The 10,526-nt window shown below is 36.9% G+C and overlaps 1 protein-coding gene across 5 annotated transcripts in view; it reads left to right on the top strand.

Annotated features, from left to right (window-relative positions):
* RPS6KC1 (ribosomal protein S6 kinase, 52kDa, polypeptide 1) overlaps nucleotides 1-10,526 on the top strand; it is a 240,061-nt gene that overhangs the window by 116,861 nt on the left and 112,674 nt on the right. For all 5 annotated transcript variants that reach the window (XM_011929408.1, XM_011929407.1, XM_011929404.1 and 2 more), the window contains one exon: nucleotides 5,751-5,866. In XM_011929408.1, the coding sequence (XP_011784798.1) occupies nucleotides 5,751-5,866 (116 nt within the window). The remainder of the gene's footprint in view (nucleotides 1-5,750; nucleotides 5,867-10,526) is intronic.

Consider the following 10,526-nt stretch of genomic DNA (forward strand, 5'->3'; position numbering starts at 1 on the left):
GAATTGATGGGTGCTGACGAGTTGATGGGTGCAGCACACCAACATGGCACAAGTATACATATGTAACAAACCTGCATGTTATGCACATGTACCCTAGAACTTAAAGTATAATAAAAAAAAATTATTATGTGGACAAGAGTTTGGACTGCAAATTATTATTTGGACAAGAGTTTCTCATCATTAAGAGACTGGCCATTTTTATTGCCTTGCCAATATCTCTATCTGTTGTCCAGGCTGGAGTACAGTGGTGCCATCACAGCTCATTGCAGCCTGGAACCCCTGAGCTCAAGCAATCTTCCCATCTCAGCCTCCCCAGTAGCTGGGACTACAGGTGTGTACCACCAGGCCTGGCGAATTTTAAAAATTTTTTTGTAGAGGTGGGGTCCCACTATGTTGCCCCAGCTGATCTCAAACTCCTGGGCTCAAGCCATCTTCCTACCTCAGCCTCTCAAAGTGCTGAGATTACAGGCGTGAGTCACCCTACTTGGCCGGCAATGTTATTTTGAAAGGAGTAAATAAGTCTTTGGATTCTCTCTTTAAAATTGCATAACAAGGAAAAATAGGTTAGGGAGCAGAAAGAAATTGTTGAGTCTAAAAGAACACTGTCTCTGTAGGTATTTAACACTCTATGATATAATGATATATAATATGTGTTTTCATTTAGTGTTACTGATAGCAGAAAAACTGCTAAACATCATTGAAAACAATCATAATTGAGGCATTGCTTGGGCATCAATATTATGACTTTTGCTTTTACTATTCTTTGGTGACTCTCTGAATTTCTAGGGGTCACATGAAATTGGTTTTGAAAAAACGTTAATGGGGGTTGACTAAATGCAAATGGAAATCAGATTCCCTGACTGGTTCATGTTATACATGGAAAGGCTGATGGCTTCAGAGTTGTGGTAGACATGTAGAACTATAAATTACTGTTCTTCTCAAGGTTGCCTTTTGTTGTCAGAACACTTAGCATAAGGCAGAAATGGTAGGCTGTACCTGAAAAGAACAAAACACCATTAAACATAATAAATCAGCACTTAAAAAAAACTAACTATAACTACCAAGGCCATCTCAAGCGTGAGTTTTCTTTTATGTGACTAAAGTTGTTAAAAAAAAAAAAAAAAGAAAGCAAAAAAGCAGCAACAAACAGAAACTCAAACCCGGTTTGATTTGGGTGTTCTTTCTATTGTGATAAATCTGAATGAAATCAAGAATGCTCGACTAAGCACAGGGTCCACTGGGAGAGTATTTGTGGTGTAGCGAAATAAAGATAAGAATATAATAAAATGTGACTAAGTAGAGTCTTACGTGGGGATTAAGTTCTGTGCGTGTGGCAAAAATCAAATGGAGTCAAAATACTCTTAATAACCCCTTAAAATTTCCCATGGAACACAGATACAGACACATTGTCTTTCAAGATGTTTCAATTGGCTTGTTCTTCCTCCAGCATGGCTTTTCTTTTGTTAAACAAATGATGAGGCTGTTAGTTATATTCTTTTTAGTGACTAGGGGTAGAATTGGAAGAACTATTTTTTATTCTAGGTTGCTAAATGAATTGTATTAGTTCCATGAGTAAAAATGCCCCTTGAGTTTTTTTTTAAATGGGTAAATGAGAAAAGGCCATTGTTTTCCAAATAAATATTTGGGTAATAAAGATGTTCAAGAGACCAATTTTTTCCAGAAAGACCTATTCTCTTTTACATGGTATGACATATACCTCTTTGTGGCTCCAGTTCTCCTGTATGTTTGTCTGTTGTCTTTGTCTTTGCATTCTGATTCCACTTTGTTTTGTTGCCTGACAGGCACCTTTCTCAAATTCTTATGTTTATTTCTCTGTATCTTTGTTTCCATACTCACCTGTGCTTCTCCCATGCTCTGTATTTTTCTTGTTCTATTCAGAAACAGTTGAATAATCAAATTCAAATTCAGTTACGGTACTTTATATTGAAAGGTAGCTTAAGATAGTGGCAAGTACCCTGAAGTATGGTGTAAGACATAGTTTAGGTTCAAGCTCTTAAAGTAACTGTGTAACTGAGAAAGACACTTCACATTCCTGAGACTTAATTTTCTTATGAAAGAGAAGAAATATATTTCTTATAAATAGAATGTAGTATAATGAAGGGTGCCAAATGGTGATGGCTTCTTGGATAAGTTAGAATTTCTGGATTCCGTTATCTGTATACCATGCCTTCTATAAAACTTTTCTTAGTGACTGAAGCCAGAGATGGTGCACTGAGAAACACAGGATGGGTAATTGAGTGTTTCTGTAAATTTCATCAACAACTTTGGATTTTCTCCTCACATATACTCAGCCACTCCCTGTCAGAGATCACACACTATAATCACCCTGTATGATCAGAAATTGAGAAGGTGAAGAAACACAGGTTGTCACAATCCACATTAAGACATCTTTTATGATACACCAGAACTTTTTAACATAAAGGTTGTTGAATAATAGGAACAGTTTTTCTTTTCTTTTTTCTTTAAAGACGGAATCTTGCTCTGTTCCCCAGGCTGGAGTGCAGTGGTTCATGCAGTGACATGAGCATGAATTACTGCAGCCATGATTTCCCGGGTTCAAGTGATCCTCCCGCCTCAGCCTCCCAAGTAGCTGGAACCACAGGTGCGCACCAACATGCCTGGCTGATTTTTGTATTTTCAGTAGAGACAGACATGGGGTCTTGCTGTGTTGCCCAGGCTTGTGTTGAACTCCTGGGATCAAGCAGTTCTCTCACCTTGGCCTCCCAAAGTGCTGGGATTATAGGAGTGAGCCACAGCCTAGTTTTTCTTTTTTGAATGCGTAAGCCCAGTAGAAATTCTTGCTCTAGCTGAATGATTAACAGATAATCATTGTGGACTGTGTGTGTGCGTATTTTAAAATGGAGAACAAGAAATCAAGCAGGTTAGAGTTAATTAAACATTTTTTAGTCAATTAAAATCTGTTTAAAGTCACATTTGTCAATAATTTGACTAGTTAGAAATATCCTGGAAATCTATAGAGTCATCTTTTTTTTTTTTACTGATGCTGACAAACCTGAATAAGCATCCAGGAGCAGAAATCTTCAAGAGATAGTTTTTATTCTTGAATGCTGCTATTGATCAGCAGTGATGATGACCTCCTTTTAAGGGACTGATAAGGAAGGAACCATAGTATTTACATATAAGGTTACTTTTTTTTTTTTTTTTTTTTTCGAGACCGAGTCTCGCTGTGTCACCCAGGCTGGAGTGCAGTGACGTGATCTCAGTTCACTGCAACCTCTGCCTCCTGGGTTCAAGTGATTCTCCTGCCTCAGTCTAGTGAGTAGCTGGTATTACAGGTACCCGCCACCATGCCTGGCTAATTTTGTGTTTTTTGTTGTTGTTTTTGTTTTTTTGAGATGGAGTCTCTTGCACTGTCGCCCAGGCTGTAGTGCAGTGGCGTGATCTTGGCTCCCTGCAAGCTCCGCCTCCTGGGTTCACGCCATTCTTCTGCCTCAACCTCCCGAGTAACTGGGACTACAGTTGCCCACCACCATGCCCAGCTAAGTTTTTGTATTTTTAGTAGACCAGGATGGTCTCGATCTCCTGACCTCGCGATCCACCTGCCTCGGCCTCCCAAAGTGCCGGGATTACAGGCATGAGCCACCGCGCCTGGCCAATTTTGTGTTTTTAGTAGAGACGGGGTTTCTCCATGTGGGCCAGGCTGGTCTCAAACTCCTGACCTCAGGGGATCCGCTTACCTCGGCCTCCCAAAGTGCTGGGATTATAGGCATGAGTCACTGCACCTGGTCTATGTATAAGGCTACATTTAAAAAGCCTTTCAGTATTTCCATCACTTCATTGTAGTTTCCTTGGAAGTGGAACCACCATATTCAGCAGGAATCCATTTCAACTTCTGGCTTCTGGTTCTTGTTTCTTTGTTGCTATGGAGACTGCCTAGAAAGTGGCAGAAAAACCAAAAGTTTAAAAAATAGTAATTTGATTATAAAATATGGCTTTAACTCTAGCTTTAACTAGGTGTTCCATATCTTGGCATTTTCGAATTCCAAATTATTTTGTGAGATGAGTTGATTTTTTTTCACAAAGCAAATTTTGAAACGTTATTAAAGCTTAAACACACTGAATTTAAAGGTAAATTGCCATAGTTTTTATTATATTTGAGCCTAAGGTGAATCAAAAATCTTAAATGGGGATTTAAATTAGGGCTTGGAAGGCATAATCTGAAATGAGAAGAGCTAGTGAGAATGGAAATAGCAGACTCCAGACACAGTAAACCCTAAACCAAAGGACTAGTATTGTGTAGAAATGGTGAATAGCTGTTATTATATGGCATGTTTATCTTCAAAGTATGTTATAGTTATTTAAGTGATCTTCACAGAAGATACTCATTTTTCAACTGAGTAGAAAAGCCCTCTAAAACCTTGCATTTAGAAAGTAAGCAGATTGTAAGGGTAGAGGCAGAAGTACACTGACACTTTAATTGCGGGTTGAGGAGTTGGAGAGTTAATAAATAAATGTAGATAGTTCCACGGTTAAAAAGCAATAGAATTTTTTCCCCCACCAAGACCAGTTATATTTGTGAATTCCTCATAAAAGAGAAGAGATGGAATAGTAATGTAAAAGATGTGAAAGGAAAGTTATTTAGCAAAATTGCAGTCCCAACTTTGTTGCAGCTTTTCGTTGAGGTCTGTATTTAGTCAGAATTCTTTGGTTTGCATGTGCGGAAATCCAAATTTGAACTACCTCAGGGAAAGAAGGGCAGGAATGTGGCTTTGCCTGAAATCAGGGATGCCAGTTACTTTAGAGGAATGTAGGTTCACCTGAAAACACTGGGATTTCTTTCTATTTTCCTTTTAAGTCTCCCATATCTGCTTTCTGAGTCAAGTTCGGTTTTTCACATTGGCCTTTTTTTGCATTGGCAGAAACCGGCTGTTGGCAGTTCCTACTCCTCTTATTTAGAGCTTGAATAACAAAGACAGTCCAGTTTGTGTTGTGCCAATTCCTCCGTTCTTAAACTGTGGCCAGGAGGATAGGATTCTATGATTGGCTCAGCTTGTGACTAGGGGGGCCCACCCTTGGCTAAATGGACCTTGGTGATTAGAGGGACTGACATCTGAAAAAGAAAGCAGCTTTCATTCAAACCACCTGGTTAGTGATGGGGGGAAGGGGTAGAAGAGTATGATGGGAAGAAGAAAGTGTCATTTCCCAGAAGCAGGAGAAGATGCTGTTCCAGGCAGAAATAAGAAGAGGGTTCTACTAGTAGTCTTTTGGGGGAAATTATCTCTTTTTTATAATTCATTTCACTTCAGCAAACTAGGAAACATTATTTTGTAGGATTTGGTTTTTAGAAAAAACCAAGGTTATAAACACACACACACACACACACACACACACACAAAACATCTGTTGCATTTGGTCCTATTTGTTGAGTTGTTTAGCTGTATAATGTCTGGACTGTGGCTAGTCTTTTTGTCTTCAGAGCTTTTTACAGATAGACATTTCTTATATATTTGACTCCTACTAAAATACATCAAATTATCAATACATATTTAAATAGGAGAATGTTAGAATTTGGATAAATGAAATCAGTGGGGGGTAATAGTTAGACTTGGTTGATATTAATAACTTTCATGTCTTTTCCAATTTTGAATATCTCTTCTTTTCAGTTAGAAACGTGAATAAGCAGCACATTGTGTACAAGGAAGTTAATTTTCAGGTTGAACTGAAGAAAGTTTATTTTTTACATGTTCAGATTTTTTTTTTTGTTTTAGGAGAGTCAAGCCCTACCCGTCGAGAAGCTGTGAAGAGAAGAACAGCTGAGTATCTCATGCGGGCCGAAAGTATCTCTAGTCTTTATGGGAAACTTCAACTTGATGATGTATCTCAGGTATGTCTCATATTTTGTTGTGTATTTTCTTCAGTGATTTTTTGCTGTCTAGTCTGTCAGCTTTATTTGTAATTAGAATGTTATAGGATTTTGATTTTTTGAATTTTATTAATAATTTTCATAAAGGTTGTTGGTAGAAAGAAAAGCATTATAGCAAACCACCAAAAGTGGAATAAAATGAGACTTGCTTTCTCCTTTTCTTGGTCTTTTATTAGTTTCTTACTGTACCCTTAATTTCCTTATCTGTAGATTGACAGTAATTTGTACTGTTATGATATCTATTTGTATTTGGACTTTTTAAAGTTAGATTGTGATTCTTGTATAATTATTCTCCAGTCCAAAAGTGGAATAAAATGAGACGTGCTTTCTCCTTTTCTTGGTCTTTTATTAGTTTCTTACTGTACCCTTAATTTCCTTATCTGTAGATTGACAGTAATTTGTACTGTTATGATATCTATTTGTATTTGGACTTTTTAAAGTTAGATTGTGATTCTTGTATAATTATTCTCCAGTTTTATTGATTCATGTTAAAACTATTCATTTTAAGCATAACTTACACAAGTATATGCTATTGGTCACTTGAAATTATAAAAGCATAATTCTAGCAGGGATAGTTAGGTTATTTGGGACTTCCCCCTAGACTTGTCTAAAGCAGATGAATGATGAAAACGTTAGAAGCATTGCAGGTTATTGTTTTTATGCTGTATCAACCTGGATTTGGCAAATTTCTGGAGGAAACTTTTCTGTTATTTTTTTCTTTATATCAAACTAAGTTTTTCTGATTTAAGAATTGTGTCTTCTGGAGATGGGAAAAAGGGTTTAGTTTTTTGTTTTTTGTTTTTTTTTTTTTTTTTGAGATGGAGTCTCAGTCTGTCCCCCAGGCTGGAGTGCAGTGGCACGATCTAGGCTCACTGCAAGCTCTGCCTCCCAGGTTCACGCCATTCTTCTGCCTCAGCCTCCTGAGTAGCTGGGACTACAGGTGCCGCCACCATGCCTGGCTAACTTTTTTGTATTTTTAGTAGAGACGGGGTTTCATCATGTTAGCCAGGATGGTCTCGATCTCCTGACTTCGTAATCCGCCTGCCTCGGTCTCCCAAATAGTTCGTTGTCTTCATTGATCTAAGAGTCAGGCAGCCTTGTTCATATCCAGCTCTGCCACTTGAAGTCATAGAAGATTGGACAAGATGCTTAATCCCACTTGTGAATGTCAGTTTCTATATCTGATTAATGAGAATATAGTAATTTTTTGCTGGGTAGTTACTAGGATTAAATGAAGTAAAAAAAAAATCACTCGTGGATTACACAGATACACATAAATCAAATGCCTCTCTAGCACAAAGATCAGCCCATAAGCCAAAAACTTAAGTTTTAGCCTCATTCTTCATTTCCCATTCATATACCGCCTTACATACTTTTTCCCACACATTTTTATGCTTTGTATACTTTTTGAAAATGATAAGATAGCAGTTATCAAAACTGTACTAATCAGTGTAAGACATTCTGAGAATTTCTGATGTTAAGTGTTTGACCATGTCTTATAGAACAAAAGGGTTGTATTTCAGCTTGCAAGCAATATACTTACGCTGCTTTAACATAATGATTGTGTTTTAAATGACATTATTCTGCTGATTCATTTTCAGATTGTGAATTACTGTGACTCTTCTAGTCTGTATTCTGTTTGCTAATCTATCCTATTCTCTATCATGGTTCTTTTAATTATATTATTAAATTTACTTCCTTTACTTTTTTGCCATTGAATTTTAAGTGGAATATTTATGTGAACATTACTTTTTCCATGGGATTGGCAACCTTCCTCCTGTGTAGTACTAATGTGTATATATACTCAATTTCATTTTGGAGGGGGGCATTGATAAAAGCATTAACATAATTCCCTGCGAACTTGTTTTACTTAATACGTCTTATAAATATTCTAAAAATTGTTTTAAATTGTTTTTTAAATTTTTAAATTTTTAAATTTTTTAAATTACTTTTTAAATTTTTTTTTTTTTTGAGATGGAGTCTCGCTCTGTCACCCAGGCTGGAGTGCAAGTGGCGTGATCTCGGCTCACTGTAACCTCTGCCTCCCGGGTTCAAGCGATTCTCCTGCCTCAGCCTCCTAGGTAGCTGGGACTACAGGCGCATGCCACCATACCTGTCTAATTTTTGTATTTTTAGTAGAGATGGGGTTTTGCCATGTTGACTAGCCTGGTCTCGAACTCCTGATCTAAGGTGATCTACCCGCCTTGGCCTCCCAAAGTGCTTGGGATTACAGGCGTGAGCTACCGTGCCTGGCCAATATTCTAAAAGTTTTAGGGATTTAAAATTACCAGTATTCTATTCATTCTTATAATGTTAAATTTGAATGGTCTACCTATACTTATTTATGTAATCCTCCCACTTTTGCATTCCTGTTAGTTTCCTATAAGCATGTCTATGAAGCAATAATTTCTTAGGTAAATAAGTACGTTGAGCCTCCTGTGTAGTTTAGACTAGAAGAATAGAACCATGAAGTATATCAGTCAGAATTTCTTCAAGTATAACTGCTAATGAGAATAAAACAGAAGAGATCTAATATAGGAAAGGTGATTACATTTGATTATACACTAACTCATTAAGCATCTGTTAAGACTGTGTATAGAATCAAACTAGATATACTTTGGAGTTATAAAAAAGATGATGACACAGCCTGCTCTTGCAAATCCTGTAGCATAGTTGAGGACCCATATATGTACATAGTTGAGCAAACAAAGTTACACTGGTAAGAGCCATGTAGTAGAATGGAAAATTCTATTGGAAAGGATAAAAAGGGGTGCCTCCTGAATCTGATTTGACATGTAGGATTTTTTCAGTTCTTAAGCAAGGAGGCTAGAGGAGAGTAGGCACAGTATTTTTCTCTCACGGGTAAACATTTGCTTTTTAAATTTTCCTTTTGTATGTTATTTTGTTAAGCCAGGCCCTTTTTGGCCAAGAGCATGCTTGATTATTTTCTTATGTATAATTTAAAAGTCTTTCAGAGGATTGTGATTAGCTTGGTGCATTTATTATTCCATTTCTTTAACCATCTTTGGGCCTGAATTTCAACCAACACGATGAGAGGATTTGTATAAATGATTTCTAAGGCCCCTTTAGCTCAAATTTGGTGCAAAGCAGATATTACTTCTCTCTGGAATCAGTGTGCAAACATTTCTTTCTAGCCTGGTTGATTAAGACAATAAAGGAACCCTTTTTGACTTTAAATTTTTGTTAGTTACTGTTTTCTCCTTTGGTACAGTCTGTCATGACTCCTTCCACCCAGGTTTTCTGTGATGTTTTAAGTGTTTGCTTTATTGAACTTTAGAGATCCTTATATAGTAAATACAGAAGTTCTAAGTTTCCCAGTCATTCACGTTAATGTCCTTTTTGCAAAAGCACAGAAAGGAAAAAAAGCACTCTCTTACTCTTTCTTCATTGCTTCATTACTAAAAGGCTCCAAGAAAATTTAGGAGCAGGTTTCAGAAAAAAAAGAAATGAGGTTTTTTTCTGAAGTAAAGGTTGAATCTTAACTGAAGGAGAGAGATTTCTTTCTTTCTTTCTTTTTCTTTTTTTAAAAAATAAATCTTAGGCAACACTGAATGATTTAAGAAGTAATGTTAAAAGAGGCTCTCCCTGGAAAAGATTTAGAATAGTTGTTTTTGCTTTTTTTAGCTGTAGGAATTTGAAACTCTGGATCAAATTTAGAAAAATACAATAAATGATCTAAATTTAGAACAAAATATTGTGTAGTTTTTAAAGTGTGGATATGTTTTTATTCAGTTACAAGGTGTGAATGAAAATTAATATGTAGAATGTATACCTTTCCTGAATATTTGTAGATTTTGAATGCAACTGATATAATAATACTGAAAGTGTTTTTCTATTGTGCATTTTGTTTGCTTGTATTATTAATTGATATTATTCCATTATTCCTTAGAAAATATTTTAAATTTGCTCTCAGTGAGACATTTGCTTAAGTTAGTAATAGGCCTGCAATTCAGTGTCAGGCTTGAAATGTGACCTAGTGCGGCTCAGGAGACTGGGTATTAGGGTTAGTAGATTGCCCATGAAAGTCTTTGCAAAGCCAAAAATTCAGGGATGAAGCCAAATTCAGGAGCTCTGGCATAATTAGACATTAGAGTTCAGAGTGTGGTTTCTTGATACACTCTTTGTGGTACTTTCCTTTTGCCCTTGATTGCTTATTTTCCTGCAATAATGGTTACTCTCTCTCAGGTTATTTGAGGAGTAAGTAAACCTCTTTTCAATGTGGTTGGTGAACCAGCATCATCAGCATCACCTGAGAGCTTAGTGGACATGCAGAATATCAGACCTACTGAATCAGAATCTTCTTTTTAACAAGATCATCAGGTGATGCACATACACATTAAAATTTAAGAAGTACTGCACCAACAGATTGGGAAGAATAGAGAGAGCTCATTGAGAACAGGAAATAATATCAAGTGAAAAAGAGTGGGCAGGCTGAACAGCAACTTCAAAAACAAATCCCCAAACAGAAACAAAGCCTTTTAAAGAATGTACAACAGGCCTGTAATCCCAGCACTTTGGAAGGCTGAGGCAGGTGGATCACTTGAGGCCAGGCATTTGAGACTAGCCTGGCCAACATGGTGAAACCCCGTCTCTACTACAA

This window comes from Colobus angolensis, unplaced genomic scaffold (genome assembly GCF_000951035.1).
Source record: "Colobus angolensis palliatus isolate OR3802 unplaced genomic scaffold, Cang.pa_1.0 Scaffold81, whole genome shotgun sequence".
NCBI classification, from domain to species: domain Eukaryota; kingdom Metazoa; phylum Chordata; class Mammalia; order Primates; family Cercopithecidae; genus Colobus; species Colobus angolensis.